Here is an 18,536-nt window from a genome sequence, read left to right on the forward strand (position 1 = left end):
CAAGGCTGAAGTTTGGCAACTCGAACCTTCAGCTCTCTCCACAGATTTTCTATGGGATTTAGGTCTGGAGACTGCCTAGGTCACTCCAGGACCTTAATGTGCTTCTTCTTGAGCCACTCCTTTGTTGCCTTGGCCGTGTGTTTTGGGTCATTGTCATGCTGGAATATCCATCCACGACCCATTTTCAATGCCCTGTCTGAGGGAAGGAGGTTCTCACCCAAGATTTGACGGTACATGGCCCCGTCCATCGTCCCTTTGATGCGGTGAAGTTGTCCTGTCCCCTTAGCAGAAAAAAAACCGCAAAGCATAATGTTTCCACCTCCATGTTTGACGGTGAGGATGGTGTTCCAGGGGTCATAGGCAGCATTCATCCTCCTCCAAACACGGCGAGTTGAGTTGATGCCAAAGAGCTCCATTTTGGTCTCATCTGACCACAACACTTTCACCCAGTTGTCCTCTGAATCATTCAGATGTTCAGTGGCAAACTTCAGACGGGCATGTATATGTGCTTTCTTGAGCAGCGGACCTTGCGCGCGCTGCAGGATTTCAGTCCTTCACAGCGTAGTGTGTTACCAATTGTTTTCTTGGTGACTATGGTCCCAGCTGCCTTGAGATCATTGACAAGATCCTACCGCATAGTTCTGGGCTGATTCCTCACTGTTCTCATGATCAATGCAACTCCACGAGGTGAGATCTTGCATGGAGCCCCAGGCCGAGGGAGATTGACAGTTCTTTTGTGCTTCTTCCATTTGCGAATAATCGCACCAACTGTTGTCCCCTTCTCACCAAGCTGCTTGGCAATGGTCTTGTAGCCCATTCCAGACTTGTGTAGGTCTACAATCCTGTCCCTGACATCCTTGGAGAGCTCTTTGGTCTTGGCCATGGTGGAGAGTTTGGAATCTGATTGATTGATTGATTCTGTGGACAGGTGTCTTTTATACAGGTAACAAACTGATATTAGGAGCACTCCCTTTAAGAGTGTGCTCCTAATCTCAGCTCGTTACCTGTATAAAAGACACCTGGGAGCCAGAAATCTTTCTGATTGAGAGGGGGTCAAATACTTTTTTCCCTCATTAAAATGCAAATTAATTTATAAAATTTTTGACGTGCGTTTTTCTGGATTTTTTTGTTGTTATTCTGTCTCTCACTGTTCAAATACAACTACCATTAAAATTATAGACTGATCATTTCTTTGTCAGTGGGCAAACGTACAAAATCAGCAGGGGATCAAATACTTTTTTCCCCTCACTGTATCAACTCCTCCGCTATTCATTTTATTTAAAAAAACAAAACAAAAAACTAGCTTTTTATTTCAAGTGATAGCTGGTCCACTCGTATTCAAATTCCTCTGCAGCACTTCATGCATCATATATCAATTACATTTGAACAATTTGAACAATAAGCAGATTCAAAACAAGAACATGCTCAAGGCTGTCCAGATGGCATGTACAGTCCTCTCCGAAAGTATTGGGACGGCAAGGCCAATTCGTATTATTTTTTTCTATGGACTGAAGACATTGGGTTTGAGATGAAAAGATGAATATGACGAGAAAGTTTAGGATTTCAGTTTGTGTTTCCTGGTATTTATATGTAGATGTGTTAAATGATATAGAGCGTAGCACACTGGCCAAGTCAATCACCAGACCTTAGCCCAGTTGTTCAGCATTTCAGAGGAGACTGAAGGGAGAAACCCCCCGAAACAAACAGCAACTGGTTCTGTGTTTGCTGTTTAACACACCTAGATGTAAATACCAGGTAGTAAAAGTTGAAATCCTACACTCTCTCATGTCTCATATTCATCTTTTAGTCTCAAACCCATATGCACGAGCAAGTGGACCGGCCTTGCCGTTCCAGTAGTTTTGGAGGGGACTGTATGTGTTCATACACATGAGTGTAAATTTATAATGAAAATAATAGTCTCATATATTTGTCTCATTGTGGTTCCATGAAAAAGAAACGTGATGGTTTAAACAATCTCACCCTGTCTTTTCATGTGTAGGGCTTCAGAGAACATGCCCGATCTGAGCTCAGAAGGGAAGAAGCAGAAAGCTCCAGAGCATGGTGAACACTTGCTTTATTTCTGTTGTACTTAAGTGAGCATTTAGCTGTCGTAGCCATGTGTGTGTGCACTTGTATGTGCGAGTTTGTGCACACTATGAGGCTGAAAAATAAAAGCGGATATTAGGTGTGTGTTAAAAACATCATTTGGTGTTCGTGAGCTCAGTGTGTCGTGCAGTAGACGAGTGTAACTGTATGTTGTCTCGCTCAGGTGGGTTTGACTCGGGCTCGTCTGTTTCGGGTGTGGTTCCTGCCACGCACTGTCCCTTCCACAACAACCGGACTCCGGCAGACTACGACATCCTTCTGCCCCCACAAGGTAACCAATGACATGGCTCCTCTTGCAGAAATGCATGTTACTACGTACCGTGGTCTTTGACTCTAGGTTTGTTTATTCGAAGTTAAGGTTAGTAATAGTGTTTGTTTTTACTGAAGAGATTCTTTTAGTGGTAGAATATTAGTAGGATCAAATCGGTGGCGTCAGGTGTGTGTGCCTGCGTCTGGTGCCTTCATTAATATTTTGTTAGATGGTTTACTGATCAAAGGCAAATAGTAGTTCATCTACCCGTCTCCGTTCCTCATGAAATTTTGATTCCAGGTTCCGATTGCTTATTAATGATTGAGATTTGAGCGCTCGTTCAGAAATAAATTGCACTGAATATTCGAACACTTGATAGACAGAAAAAAAGCACTGATCTCTTCATAGCCATATCAATATTAGATGTATTCGATTTGATGAATGTAATCAATCTTAAATTCTAACATGACCTTAGCTGTATTTGTGGTCAGTTACATGCTGAAATAGTTTTAGTCGAGATTTAGTCTTGCCACCTAGTGGCGAGATTATAGAGCTGCAGCTGATTCTTTTTTTCGTGGTCTTTCCAGCCTTGCCAGCCGAAGATCCGTTTAACACAGCACCTCCGTCACAGCCTCCTCCTCCACCCCCTGTTAGACACAGCTTCCCAGATGCCTCCTCCTCCTCGTCTCCATCCTGCCCCAGAGCTGCTCGGCCCTCTTCCGGACACTTCCATCTCAGCTCAGGTAACTTCACTGTACAACACACTACAACTTTTGACAACAAAATACTATTATTTAAAAAAAAAAAAAAAAAAAAAAAAAAAAGTTTTTCTTCTGATCACCAGTTCAGTAGCAGTTTGACACCAACAGGAACTGATACTAGGGGCAGGGCTAATAGCATACTTTGTAGATGACTATTACTCATACAATGTTCAGAACAAGACGTTCAACATTCAAGACATCGAAAGAGCATCCAGCAGCACTGTAGTATGATGAGACAATAAAATGCTTATTAAAATGTGATTTAAAAATTACATCATGGATTTTTTTTTTCTTGTTAGCATTGATTAAATTTATACAACCTTTTGTAAGAAAGCTGTTCATCAGTAACGTTCTGGCAGACAATATAAGCTGGTTACAACAAATTTGTGGATAATGAACAAGTTCCATTCGCATCCATTTGGGCACGTTCTTGTTTTTAAATGCGTGGTGTTTAGTTCTACAGTGACTTCCGAGAACAAAAACATCACAGCGGAACATTATGGATTTAATTGTACCATAGTGGTTCTAACACGACGGTGCTTTAAACATGTCTTGTTTTATGTGTTTAATATTTAGATGCTTTCCTGAACGATCTGAGCAGTTCAGTCCCTCTGCCGCCTGTTCGGAGACAGACGGGGGAAAGTGCCATCCGAAACTCGCAAGAGTACGACCAGCTGCCTCCTACATCATGTATGACATTAATGATATAATATTATATTGTATAGTCTTAGGGCGTTTTCACATTCCAAGTACTCAAATTTGAACCCTGATAGATTCTGGGGTTTTTGGAAAAGGTGTTATCAGGGCAGGTTTGTTTTCTTGCAGACTGATTGGGCAAATGTATGCCTTATTTCTGCTGAATAGTGGGAAGTACGAAGTTCTTCCCTTCAGTGTGCTTACTGATGTTTATTTAAATAATACGTAATGCGAAAAGTAAAATACTCGGCATGGTTGTGCGCAACATGTAACGTTGCTGTCTCACAGTGCCCAGGGAGGTTCACATGTTCTTCCCATGTGCAAATGGGTTTCTTCTGGGTTCTCCAGTTTCCTCCCTCCTCTTAAGAACATGCCAGTAGGTGGATTGGAGATCGACTGTGCTGAATTGCCCCTAGATGTGAATGTGTGCGCATGATGCACTGCAGTGGCGTCCCATCCAGTGTTCTCAGGATAGGCTGTAGGTTCCCCAGATGTCTGAATACTTTTAATGGAAGTTGTGCACTAATATATACAATTTGAAACAGTATCACAAAACTTGGAAGTAAAATGGAAGTAGTATTATGGTAAGTTCAGCCAATCAGTGGCCTTGGTTCCATGGAAAAAGTGTGAAAACGCTCTTACGTGTTTTTTATATATATATATATATATATATATATATATATATATATATATATATATATATATATATATATATATATATATATATATATAATATAAAAGACATGGATGTCTCCTATTACCTCAAAAGATGTTATCTCCACTCATGTGAAGTGCTTTATCAGTTCAGTCCTGAATGGTGAAACATCTTCAGAATGGACCCAGGTCTATTTTCCAACTTACTAACTTCATGGACATTCTGTCCCCTCCGAAACTATAGGAACAGCAAGGACAATTTATTTGTTTTTGCTGTAGACTGAAGACATTTGGGTTTGAGATCAAAAGAATTTCAGCTGTTAATTCCTGGTATTTATATGTAGATGTGTTAAATGAAATGGAACATATCACATCTTAGCACACCAGACCACCCAGTTTGTAGGCGAGCAGAAATATCGGAACACGTGACTGACAGGTGTTTCTTGTTACTCAGGTGTGTCCTGTTAGATTGATTTTGTTTAAACAGTAAATAGCACTGAACATCTACTCTTGGTTTTAGCCTTCAATTTCCCCCTGTGAAGTCTGTATCTGTTATTAAAACGATAAGCAAACTCGGAGATCAGAGAGATGTCTATGGGAGAAAAGTAAGCCATTTTAGAAACTGAGAAAAGAGGGGAAAAATCAATCGGAGGCATTACACACACAATGTGTATAGCTAATAGAACATAGAAAAGCATCATAAAAGAAGAAACCGACAGTTTGGTGATGTCAGTGAGTCACAGACTTGATGCAGTTATTGCAAGCAAGGGATATGCAACCCAATATTAAGTGATATATTTATTTTCAATTACTTCAAGACTTATCTGTTCATATACTTTTGCCGACTTAAAAATTGGGGGGTCTGATACAAAAGGTTCCATGTTTTATGTTGTATATCTAGATATAAATACCTGCAAATAAAAGCTGAAATCCTAAACACTTAGCTCATATCCATCTTTTGAGCTCAAGCTCAGATGTCTTTGGTGTATAGCAGCAACAGATGAATTGGCCTTACCGTTCCAGTAGTTTCGGAGGGGACTGTATATGGTGTATACAGTACCATTGAAGTGCTGTCAGACGTCCAGTAATGCCCCTGTACTATATTGTGTTAGGATGTTAGTTAAGCCATTAGTGAGAGATAAGTGCAGTCCTTCTGAATTATTAACCATGACGTGGCATTGCTCTTAGTGTGTCTGTGAGTTTAAGATGGATCTGAGCTGCTTGGCCTCATTCATTCTTTATGACCTGTTTAATGGTGCATAACTTCATTTCCGTCCACCAGTGGCCGGAGATTGTCTGCAGGCACCCGCGAGACCGCCTAAGCCCTTTCCTCGCAAGACCCCTCCAGAGATCCTGCATCGGAGACCCCCTGAGTACTCGCATGAGAACGTGGATGCCAAAATCGCCAAGCTGATGGGTGAGGGCTACTCGTTCGACGACGTCAAGAGGGCGCTGATGATCGCTCAGAATAAAGTGGACGTAGCGCGCAACATTTTGCGCGAGTTTGCCCTGGTGGCGCCGAGACTGAACCTGTAGCCAAATGCCCTCCGTCCTCCGTCTGACTCGACACGGGCGCCAGATGGGCATCATGCAGGGTGACTCCCCGACCGACCTGGCTCAGATTACAGGCATCCGGCAGATTCTGGGACTTGAAGGGAATGAGCGAGAGACATGGGCATGATGCCCAGCCAGGCTCGGGAAGGAAAGTTAAAGGGGTCAAAACATGGAACCTGTGAAAAAGCCTTGTGTTTACAGTGCTGTGCCGCGTGGTGGCTTAATGCTACTGCTGCTGCTGCTCTCTGCTCAGTGCCACTCTGTTTAGCTCCGTTTAGTAGAGGAGCTGCAAATCTGTTTATACAGCTCATTTTTTTGCTGCACACTGCTGCATGTCCAAGTAGGACTGGAATCGACTGAATTAAAATTGAAATCAAATTGAACTCTGTCCTGACTATTGATGTTGCCAGTTTGTTGCAGGCTGCTGTTGCCTCTCCTGCCAGCTGTGCTGTTGCTGCTGCAAGCCTTAGTCTAACAAACAAACACACACACACACACACACACACACACACACACACACACACACACACACACACACACACACACACATACATATACATACACACCTTTGTAGATTTACAGTTCTGTCTTTTGCCCAAATCATCTTTTGTTTTCATCAGTGGTGATCAGCTGAATCTTAAATTGCACCCCATGGTGTGTGTGTGTGTGTGTGTGTGTGTGTGTGTGTGTGTGTGTGTGTGTGTGTGTGTGTGTGTGTGTGTGTGTGTGTGTGTGTGTGTGTGTGTGTGTGTGTGTGTGTGTGTGTGTGTGTGTGTGTGTGTGTGTGTGTGTGTGTGTGTGTGTGTTGCTTTCATGACTGCTCCCTCCCTCTGAGTGAAGAACTGTGAGAAAGACAACCTCTACTAGTGAGAACAATAGAGTGCATCCTTTTACACAGACACATTATCTCCTGTGTTGTCCATTTCATTCCACGAGAGACCGAGACGGAGAGAGGTAGAGATGACTGCGATGGATTGTAGCTGACGCACCACATCCTTTTATTTATATTTACGATCAGCTCAAATCGAGGCCTGCATAAAGATGCACATACACTGTATGGTTTATAATGATTTATGATGAGTTTAAAGATGAATCATGCTTGCCTAATATGGAATATCGGTTTACTCTCAGCTTTGCCGGAGGAAGTGCGTCCGAACCTCCGTCCTCTGGCAGAAAACTTCTTTTTAGCCATTGCCAACTCCTACGACGAGGAGGAGGAGGAGTCAGTCACTCAGTTGCCCACAGCAGATTGACTTTTTTTTTTCCTTCTTGTAGTTTGATTCAGCAGTACATCTCTACCTATGTCACTTCTCTTTCTCAAACAGAGAAGACGTTTTCACAGACCAACATTGTAGGACTGAGCATAAAACACTGGGGTATATCTGCTTTCTTCTGCCTCGGACAGTAGCAACAACGAGCTGCTAAAAAATGAACCTGATTGTAAAGGATTGCCAAAACGTTGCCACGCCCATGCAGAGCTGCATTTTCCTAAAATAAAGCACGGTTAGTTATGCCTTAAAGGTGCCCTAGTTATTGGCGTACCGTACAGGGTCCAATTGCAGCAATTCCTTTATTAAGGCTTGAATTTCATTGTAACATACTGTACATCAGCACATACTTTCTCTCTCGCTTTAACGTGCCACTTTTATTTATATATATATATATATATATATATATATATATATATATATATAAATTTTCTCTTCAGCTGCCAAATGTAAGGCCTCTGAATGTATTTCGTTCCTGTTGAGCTTCATTTCCAGAGGAAGGCATTTGAATAAACGAGTGCAGTCCTGGGAGTAAAGCCTTGGGGTCAAAACCAGGACTGATCAGCTATATGCAGCCATGTCTCTGAGCTGCTCGCTTTGTTTAATCACACGGATCATCATTAAAGCAGCATTCCCTTCATGGTTGAACAGTTCTATTGTGAAGGCTACTGTATCAGGTAGCAGCCGTCGGCTCTAGTTGTCTGGCACCGAGAGAAAACGTTTCCTCTGGTTTTGACTTTCCAGACATTTGTAAACATCCATGTTATCATTTCAAAATAAGGAAGTCTGTTTCTTTTGGATTTGGACAGATGAGTTAGCAGTAACTAACGTAACACTCCCATCTACCTTTTCAAACTATCGATCGAGACCTTTTAAATGTTAAACCAGATGAGTGATTTCATTATTTTTTTAATTAATTTTTTTTTTTTTTGGGGTCAGATTTGCTTCACACACTTTTCCACTTAAAGCTTTCGTTTTTGCACTGGTCTCTCTTCCCCCTGCTTCAGGTCTCAAGTCCTCAGCAGAGCGCACCCCTCTTTCCGACCCACACAAACAAAGTGGCCTTTGAAAGGATTGCAGAGGGTGGGACAGTTTCTGTTTTTTTTTTGTTTGTTTGTTTGTTTGTTTGTTTTTTTAAATGATGACTTTTTTAATGATTTTTTTTCTCTCTCTCAGTGAATAATCCTTTGTGGATCATGTAATGTGTGCAATTTATTTATACTTTGTTAAAAAAAAAAAAAATCCTGAGATTATTTTCATTGTTCAGTAATGATGTTAACTTGCGATCTGTTCTTGTGAAAATGTTTTATAAAAGCCAGTATTAACATTAATGTTGTGTGTTTGTGGTGTGTAGTGATCTGCCTCTCATACAGAGTCGGAAGAAGAAAGGCAGATGAGAGTCTGGTAATTGAGGACTCTGAGGACAAAAAAACGCCGAGAAGGGACTAAATTTTGATTAAAGCACGATAAATGCTTTTTATAATTCATATTTAAAATACTTACTGGGTTATTTAGATACAAAACATGTCTAAACAATAGCATCTATAATCAGTCTACAGGATTTTGCAGAGTTTTTTTTTTTTAATATCGAGGCTGAAAATGCTTGAGTTTTTTCGTGGAAAACTACTTGGTCAGGTTTGTTGGTAAATGAGACCTTTTAGCTGTACTCGTTTGACACGTGAATCGAAGAGGGCTCTGGCTGAATGCACGCAAACATGTCTTGGCCCAAATCTGTGGAAATTTGGAGTCTTTACTGAATATTGATGAGAATTAGAAATGGGACAAAATTCCAGTCAATAATTCACGTAAAGCAGGGGATGTCGAACTCATTTTAGTTAACGCATTAACGCCTGTTTTAGATGTGGCTGTTAAACCAGAATTTATGTGAAGGCTTGCTGTGAAACTCCTAAATTAGTAATAAGACACAGGCTTACAGCGTCAAGCATATCATTAGCACGGTTTCCCAGTAGCTGAGTTTATGGTTGAGTTTATGGCTCAATTTTGCATCTTGTGGAATAACCGAGACGAGCTCATTTTTCATATATTTCAATTCAATTACAGCCCACATGACACTTCCGGTGTCTCCAAATTCATTTGGTGGACTGAGTTAATACCTTTCTCACGCTGGTCCTGGCCGAGGAGCCTCGTGTTTGCCCCATGCCTGAACTAGACGAAATGAACAAGATATACATTACCCTACATGGCTAAAACGTTGTAGGCACCTGACCATCACACCCATATGTGATCCTTCTCCAAACTGTTGCCCCAAAGTTGGAGGCACACGATTGTCTAGAATGACTGTATGCTGTAGCATTACAGTTTCCCTTCACTGGAACGAAGAGGTTCAGCGCTGTTCCGGCATGGCAATACCCCTGTGCACAAAGCGCGCTCCATGAAGACACGATTTACCAAGGACGGAGCACAAAAAATGAAGAGCCCTGACCTGATCCCCCTGAACACCTTTGGAATGCTGACTGCACCCCAGGCCTCATCTGACATCAGTGCCTGACCTTATTAATGCTCGTGGCTGGAAGACCAAATCCCCACACTCCAAAATCCAGAAGAGGCGACGTTCTTATACCTAAATTTGGTCAGGTTGAGCCAGTGAAAAAGGAGAATGTTGCATAGAAAGATTCCAGGAGCACTGTAAACATTTTAGAAATCTGAAGTGATCCTTCACATTTATCGAGCAACGTCTCCGTCATGTTTTGCTGCATAGTGTAATGCAGATCTCCTGATTATGTTAATAGATGACCGGTCTTCTGTACTGTCCACGACTCGGTTCGTAATCTTTTAACTTGACCTGGGTTGACTTTTTCTTCAAAATGAAACGGCACTTACGGCTCCTGTAGCCGAGGATCATATTCTACTTGAGGATAAGAGAAAGAAAGGGTGCCGCTGATCTCGAGTTCATCGTGTTGGCAAAAATATTCATTCGGACATTTATTTGGAGGACCAGAGATATCCCGTTTTGCAGAGAACACTTGGGATGAAGTGTGAGCTCGTCTACTAAAAGCAGGACCGGAGTTGCCGGCGGTCAGATAAGATTAACTCTACAGTATAGGAAAGTGGTTGATGGAGGGGAGAAAAAAAAAATAAAACGAGCCAAAACACGACCTTTAAAATGTACACTTTATTTTCAACAAAAGTACAAAACCAAAAGTCGGTATTTACAAACACTTTTATGGCCTCCTTCTCATTTACCTTCTTTGGTTTCACTGCTGCCCTGATGGTTCGAAAATAAACAAATGCATGAGACGAAAAATTTCCCAAATTCGTCTAGAGAGACAAAACTAAACTAAATCTCACGTCTCCAAACATCTCGCATAACCATCCAAAGTGGTACACACTGAACATAAATAAGAGTATGTGGATGGAGAATTTATTTATTTTTTTATTTATTTTATACCTAACTAACGCCCAGGCAGAAGTGCAACTAACCTCATACACAACATAAATAGCCAAACATGAGCTAAGACACAAAGACTGGACATATTTACAACCTCTTCAGACCACAGTTAACGGAACGACGCCTCAGACTATCACAGGTTCAAACTACAGTGTGGGACTCTAAATCAGTCAGACTAATAAGAATGTAAAAAAAAATATATAATCAAGTAAAAATAACATACGGAGCAATCGAGTGCCGATGTTTATTAATAAAAGCACATTGTACCTTATAGACAACCTACATACGCTGATAGAAATCAAGGCAGAACATCATTCTATCTGGCACAAAGAAAGTAAACTTCATTTCTTTATTTCTTGAAATAAATAATCAAATAAAAGTAGGTATTAAGGCTTTGTGCAAGGCTGCAAAATATGGTACGAGTGTTATTTCTTGGTGGATTTTATGCTAATCTCCTGTTCGAACTGGCGAGTCAAGTATCCATGATTGATGATAACTACAAAATATGAGTTATGACATTGAACTTAGTGTCTATAGTATATAATATAGTACATAATCAACCTGTGTAGTGTATTTTAGCCAGTAGTCTGAGCTTGGGATGGCCTTCTATAGGATTTACAGTAAGTTACTGTAAGGCCGTTCGAGGGTTTGTTAGGACACGCCTCATTTTTAACAACGTTGATCAGATTTAGAGTCCGAACCTTACTGCTAATATTCCTATCGCTACTAATATACAATGTGTCCTAAACCTTTCAGAGGAAATCAACTCCGCTTCTGGACCAATGGGAATTGAGATATCGGGTGGCGACAACCTGAACTGGTTCTGATCGGAGTGAGGGGAAAAAATAAAAAATAAATAAAAACACAATAAATCTAAACAGAGCGTGAGAATGTAACAGCAGTGATGTCTTCATCTCTCCATAATCCAGCATGCTTCTGTGATCCCGCATGACTTAAAACCTGAAATATACAGCGATCTCAGCACTGACCAAAGAGAATGTGCTTACCAGTGACGTATTTACAAAGGCCTGAAAAGTGTACAGTAATTTTCTTTTTCTACTAAAAAGAGGTGGAAAAAAAAGAAGGAGGAAAGCTGAACCCATCACACCAGCAACGCGCATGGGGGGAGAAAGAAAAAAAGAAAGAAAGAAAGAAAGACAGAAAGAAAGAAAAGAGCATTCACTAACAACACAAGTAAATCAAATAAAACAGAATTAAAAGACAGTTTTCAGTGCAGACTAAATGTTTACAACACAGGTGTTTTTAATTCTTGCATGGTGCTGGGGGGTTTTGCTTTTGGAGGAACTGTTTGTCTGGGTCTAGAAATATTCCAGGCGATTCTGTGATGCGCGCGTATGCAGCCTGACAGCCTATCAGGAGTCTTAGATCAGATGATGGATATGTTGTTGTTGTTGTACAGCACATTCAGTGTGACAAGGCCTCTCTTCTACCTCGGAGAGAAAGAGAAAAAGACAGAATTGAAATCTACAACCTCCATCTATCTTCTAAAAAAAAAAAAAAAAAAAAAAAAAAAAAAAAATGATTGCACGTCTGCATCTATTTATGCGTTTTTTTTAAAAAAGAGATTAGAAGCTGACCATCTCTGTGTCTTGAGTGTCCGGTCCTGTGTGCAGTCTAAGGCTCTTGTCTATGATTGTTCTCCTCCAGTTTCTTGCTCTCCTCTGAGGTGCCCGTCTCCTTCTCGCCCGTCTTCCAGCTGCCTTGTCTGAGAAAGACGCCACAGTGTTACTTTTCTATGGCTGATTTTAAAAATCCGACAATCCTATCGGCTTTACCTTCTGTGATACATACATTACTGAGGTGCTTGTTTAATTGGATCAGTGTACAGTTGTGCCCAAAAGTTTGCACACCCCTGACCTGCTAAATCTTAATACTGTTAACTAAATAAGCGGGATCATAGAAATCCCATGTCGTTGTTTATTTAGTTCTGTCCTGAATAAGCTATTTCACATAGCAGATGTTTACATATAGTCCACAAGACAAAATAATAGATGGATTTATAAAAATGACCCCCTTCAAAAGTTTACGCAACTGTACCTAGTAAACCGATCACTTAGAAGCAATATTGGACTAATCACAGCAGAGGGGTTTGTTTAGCGCTGGCAACGTCATGCAACAAGATATTCCAAATGGAATTTTTCATTCGTTTAACTTGTCATGGAACAGCATTAGAGCTGCAGCTGTTGTGGAATAAACGGCGTATGATAAAAGCCTAGTATGACTGCATAGGATAAAAGGCAGATTTAACCCCTTGCACATGAATCGTATTCATCAGTGTTTGGGGAAGAAACGAGTCTGAACTTCATTCATCTTCAAATTGAAAATGACAAAACGTTCCCTGGTGGTTACACAGCGGTTTGAGTGGGTAATCGAGCTGCTGCAATGTCCTAAATGTTTTTAAACCCGTGCACTCTTGAGGACGCTTGAGACTGCAGGGTTTAGAGTACCGTTGTACGGTGTACAGTGTATAACTTGCAGTTATTTCTCAGGTGACCTGCATAATCAGTCTTCATTCTGATAATCCGCAAGACCCTCTGTGAGTGGAGTTTGTGTTTATAGAACACGTCGATCAGAATAGAAAGGAACCACTGATTTCAAGACGTATACTTGATTTAATCTTGACGCTGGGTGTAAATATAGAAAACAGTCAAACTACCTAGCATCCTGGTATAATGATACAAATTTTTCCACTGTCTCTGACTGAAATAATAATTTTTTGTGTCCTTTACCTTTACGACTTCAATGTAACCACCTACTGCTATGATTAACTAACATCTTTGCCTATGAAGTGATTATCAGCGCCCCCTGCCATAACACGTGCGGAACTGCTTTCAGCGACTCAGCGCCAGTGGGCGGGGCCAACGATGTGATGACGTAAAACTAAGTGTCGATGTCTTGCTGTAGGGGCAGTCATATGCAAATGTATTTGCCTGTGTGACATCACAAATCCCGCCACATCCAAACGAACTGTTATTGTAGCTTGGTAAAATAAATGCTCTTTTTGTTCTGAGGAGGAGGTATTAGGCTATGAAACATACAGGATGTTTTAACGGTACAACGACCCCTTATATGTCAAAAGATCAAGGAAAATTTGATTTCTCTGCTTGATGTCATGACCCCCTTTAAAACAGGACGCTTGAAAGTAGACTAAACTGGTAGTCTTCCAACTTGCATGGACGGAGAACCTTCTTAACTATAGAAAGGTCTCCACCCTAATTGAAGACAACAAAACGAATCCTAGATTTTTACTATTAGCACCGTAGCAAAGATAACTAGGAAGAAGACTCTTGTGCTCATACTGAACATCCTTTCAAGGCACTGTTTGCCTTCATTCCTTTACACCCTTATACTGTAATGATTTCTAATAGCGTTATAATCGCCCAGAAGGAGATCCCTTTTTCAGACTGCTTCCTCTCAAGCGTCTTTCTCATGTCATCTCAGGGATCTACTGTAAATCTACATTTACATCTCAGGGATCTACTGTAAATCTACATCTTGATTTCCATAAAAGCTGCTTCATGACGGTGTGTATTATGAAAAGCACAACTGTGTATAACAGTGAAATGAACTGAACACCTGTTCCTCATGTACAGCCAGTAGATGATGCCCACTAGTGCGGCTGCCACGATGAGACCCACCACCACGCCCACGATCACCTTGGCCTTGTCGTCGTCATCATCTGTGGAGACGAACAGCAGCACGAGAAACCGGTCAGTGACCGAAGGTTTATTCTGTTGCAACAAGGTGTCTGAATAACGCTTTTAATGAATAGTTAACAGATGAGAGGAGGACAATGAAAAGGTCTAAATAAATAAATAAATAAATGGTCTTGATGCTGGGATGCTTGACACCCCAATCCAGATCGACTGGGCTCCAGCATACTCAGACACAGAGAGGGAGCTTTTCAGGACACTTCATGTAAGAAAATCTATTCTACAGAAAGACCAACAGAACAAATCAATCTCTTACCTGTTTGAGATTCTTTCTGCTCTTCAAATACTGAAATCAGATATGAGATCAAATTAACTTTAAAGGCAACAGTCAACCAAAAAAAAGGTTCTGATTGAGCCCACCACCAAACTGTGGTGTTTTTTTTTTTGTCCTTTTTTTTTTTTTTAGAACGCAAGCAAAACCATAACAAATTATAATTCATAATTAAATATCACATTTTAATACGGAATTTCTTCAGCTTTTAGTAAATGAGGAGGCTACTAGCATGCTGTGATGGCCTGAGAGGCGAAAGATCAGAAAACCAGATCAGAGGGAAGAGTCAAGCACCCCAGCCCCGGCAAACAGATCCAGAAAACCAGAGCTGAGAAAGATTATGAAGCGGAAACAGAGAGAAAACAGAAGAATGAGGGGAAAAAACTAAACGTCATGCTGTATATGATAACTACTATGAAAGAGAGAAGTCGTCAGCAGGAACACACACACACACACACTTTCACCTTTTCTCAATACTTCCAATCATCCACACTATATAGCACGAACATACAGTTATGTAATCCTGATCTCTTTCAGGTACGCACATGAGTTTGTCTTAATGCACGTCTCATACTCAAGACCCGCAGGCCAAACACAGCTCCTTGCCTTGTTTCATTTAGCCTGCACAAACTTGCCCAAAATAATACTGAGACAACCTGTAGTGCATTTTTTCCATACAGTCTAGAATTTACACCAGACACATAGCATAGTGACTGCCATCGCATACTCAATGTACATCAATGATATCATGCAGATACAGGTCAAGAGCTTCGGTTAATGTTCACATCAAACATCAGAATGTGGAATCTCGCTCACTTTAACCGTGGCATGGCTGTTGGTGCCAGACAGGCTGGTCTGATTAGTTCAGAAACCGCTAAGATCACCTGGGATTTTCATACACAACGTTCTCTAGAGTGTACACAAAATGGCGTCCAATTCCATAAGCACGGTTAAGTTCTCGGCGTGGAAACGCCTTGTTGATGAGAGAGGTCCGAACAGAACGGCCACAAGAAAGCGACGGTAAGCTCGAATAACCGCTTGTTACAACCGTGCTGAGCAGAAAAGCATCTCGGAACGCACAGCCTTGCTTGAGGTTCCACTTCTGTCAGCCGTGAACGGAAATCTGAGACTACAGAGGACACTGGCTCACTGAAACGTCTTTTTTCTTCTTCCAATTTTTTTTCCAAAGTTGTGGAAAAAAAACTACTCTGTTCTATTCATGTCTTAGGTTGTTGGTGTTAATAAAAAGAATAAAGATAATATATTAGAAAAATGAACAGCTTTAAAATATTGCCCTTCACACATATTGCCACAAAATCCAAAAAGAATTAGAGCTTGACACTCCTAACACAACCTAACTAAAGCTCTTCTCATCAGATATAATGCAGTTTCTATATCTGCTTACCAGTGAACTGTGTGTGTGTGTGTGTGTGTGTGTGTGAGGCACTGACAGACAGTGATTAAAAAGAACAACAAAGGAGCTAGTATGTTAGTATGCACTCACTCCCAGACATGACGAGCCTTCAGTACTTACAGGATAGCACTTCAATGTCCTTGCTGGCGGTCCCGTGTCTGTTCGAGACTTGGCAGGTGACCGTCAGGTTCGCGCTGGGCATCACGGTTAGTTTGTAAGTGATTACCCCGTTGCTGTATTGGCTCTGGCTCTGTAAGGGAACACACACACACACACACACACATTTCTAATTTTTCAGCATAATACCACAAAAGTAGGAAAAAAAGTTAACATTACGAAGGATTGAACACATCTGACCTACTTTGTGTTCAAGATATAAGGGAATTATTCAAATCATGAATGGTCTATGTGAGAAAATAAAATGACAGAGTCTCGCTGGATAGCCGCATCTCCACCAAATACTAAACAAAGAAACAAACAAACAAATAAAACCCACCCTTCTTCTTACTGTATTGCTCCAGTTCTGTAAAAGTTCTACGACGACACAGCTTAATAACTACACAGGTTTTCTCTCATGTCTGTCTGATCGTGAAGACTTTATCTTACATACTGTACATCCACCTGTTTGTACGTGTATTGATGCAAACCAGCAGCCTTTTGTTAAAAGTACCATTTCTTTGAGTCTTTTTTTTTCCCCCCAGTTCATTTTTCCCCACTGTGGAGAAACGTGTCCGTTCTTGTCTGCTGCAATCACACATCAGATACAGTGGATACAGAGGTTATATTAAAAAACAAAAAAAACCCAATAAAATGCTGGAATATTCTTTTAAATGATGGCCACTAGAGGGCCATGTAACATTGCTGTTATCCTCCAGTCTTATCCTGACTACGCTGAACAGTCAGGAGTGGAGGAAAATCAAACACACACACACACACACACACACACACACACACACACACACACACAGACAAGGACAGAGAGGCACCAACCCAGTGTGACTGAACTTCCAAGAGCCGATAATCAGCCTGCAATTAAACTGAACGCAGCACCATGCTCTCCAATTACCGACCCCCTCCAGCATCACAGCTATTATAGACATAAAAAAAACCCCACCCTAACAGATCACAGCCTCTCGCTGCTCTCATGCCATCACTGTGCTGCTTTATAGAAAAGCATACTGGCAGTAAAATCCATACCTCCGTATCGTACAAGCTCCTTCCTATTCAACCCCGTAGAGTATGAATGCTATCCTCACAGCTTTGAGTAGATATATCCGTATTAGATTTCTGTGCAGTGTTGAAATACACACACACACCACTGCCACTGGCGTATGACTGTAGGAAACGAACACTTCTGACACAAACCCAGTGTGGAATACCGTCAGGTGTGTGTTCTGTGTTGTACCTGCACTCAACAGGCTCAGCAGGAGAATAAGCTCAGATATGTGTGATATTATAGCAGGGTAGAAAGTGCAAAGTGCTAGTTTCAGTGCATGCCAGTTGGAATTAAATGGCCTCTTTGAGTTACACTAAACATCTGGGTCTGTGTGTGTGAGTGTTAAAGACAGGGAGAGAATGTTAAGTAGCAACAGCAACGACTTGGCTTTGACTTCGGGTTGAATGTGATAATGAGTGACAGAATGACAGGTTAGCTGATGTTCAGCAGTGCTCTCTCTCTCTCTCTCACGCACACATACACGCACGCGCACACATGCACACACATACACATAGGAGTTCGTCCGTCGATTTCGACAAAGACCGAAGTTTCCATTTCTGCCTCCATTTCTGACTCGACTTGCGCGTGAATTGGATTAAAGTGAGGAAGACTTGCGTAGCATCGGCCTCACTCTCACTTCCCGGTGACCACCATGATCCAGTAGCAAGACTGAGTCAAGACAACTGAAGATGGCCCCCGGGCGCAGTGATTCATGCAACCATTCATACATCCATTCACACACTTCGGACACTTTGGAAATGCAAATCAGCCTACTATGCATGTTTTTGGACTGGGGGAGGAAACCGGAGTACCCGGAGGAAACCCCCGCAGCACGGGGAGAACACACACAGGGCCACGGTGGGAATTGAACCCCCGACCCTGGAGGTGTGCGGCGAACGTACTAACCACTAGCCACCGTGCACCCCACATAGACACACACACATAATAATAATAATAATAATAATAATAATAATAATAATAATAATATATAAAATAATAATAATTCCCTCCCTCTCGCTGACCCATCAGCAGCACGTCAGTATCAGTATGAGTAACGTATGCGTGTGCTCTATCCTGATAATTAGTGTGGCACGATACGTGTGTAGTGCAAAATAATATGGACAGATTTCTTAAAAGAACAGCTCCAGATTCTTCTGGATCCTCAACTTCATCCTCATGTAGCTAACGCGGTCTAGCATTAGT

At 41.4% G+C, this 18,536-nt stretch overlaps 2 protein-coding genes across 4 annotated transcripts in view; one reads left to right on the forward strand and one right to left on the reverse strand.

Annotated features, from left to right (window-relative positions):
- Positions 1–8,620, forward strand: part of cblb (Cbl proto-oncogene B, E3 ubiquitin protein ligase) — a 94,396-nt gene extending 85,776 nt beyond the window's left edge. For both annotated transcript variants that reach the window (XM_017488891.3, XM_053687072.1), the window contains 5 exons: positions 2,000–2,061; positions 2,270–2,377; positions 2,944–3,099; positions 3,694–3,807; positions 5,750–8,620. In XM_017488891.3, coding sequence (XP_017344380.1) covers positions 2,000–2,061; positions 2,270–2,377; positions 2,944–3,099; positions 3,694–3,807; positions 5,750–6,003 — 694 coding nt within the window. In that variant the 3' untranslated portion in view covers positions 6,004–8,620. The remainder of the gene's footprint in view (positions 1–1,999; positions 2,062–2,269; positions 2,378–2,943; positions 3,100–3,693; positions 3,808–5,749) is intronic.
- A 1,787-nt stretch (positions 8,621–10,407) lies between these two features.
- alcama (activated leukocyte cell adhesion molecule a) overlaps positions 10,408–18,536 on the reverse strand; it is a 76,132-nt gene continuing 68,003 nt past the window's right edge. The window contains exons 12-16 of one of the 2 annotated variants that reach the window (XM_017488892.3): positions 16,238–16,367; positions 14,689–14,718; positions 14,296–14,398; positions 12,297–12,424; positions 10,408–12,145 (exon numbers count right to left, since the gene is read on the reverse strand). In XM_017488892.3, the coding sequence (XP_017344381.1) occupies positions 12,334–12,424; positions 14,296–14,398; positions 14,689–14,718; positions 16,238–16,367 (354 nt within the window). In that variant the 3' untranslated portion in view covers positions 10,408–12,145; positions 12,297–12,333. Of the gene's footprint in view, positions 12,150–12,296; positions 12,425–14,295; positions 14,399–14,688; positions 14,719–16,237; positions 16,368–18,536 lie in introns of both variants that reach the window. The other variant, XM_017488893.3, reaches the window with a different exon arrangement.

This window comes from Ictalurus punctatus, chromosome 16, assembly GCF_001660625.3.
Source record: "Ictalurus punctatus breed USDA103 chromosome 16, Coco_2.0, whole genome shotgun sequence".
Taxonomy (NCBI): Eukaryota; Metazoa; Chordata; class Actinopteri; order Siluriformes; family Ictaluridae; genus Ictalurus; species Ictalurus punctatus.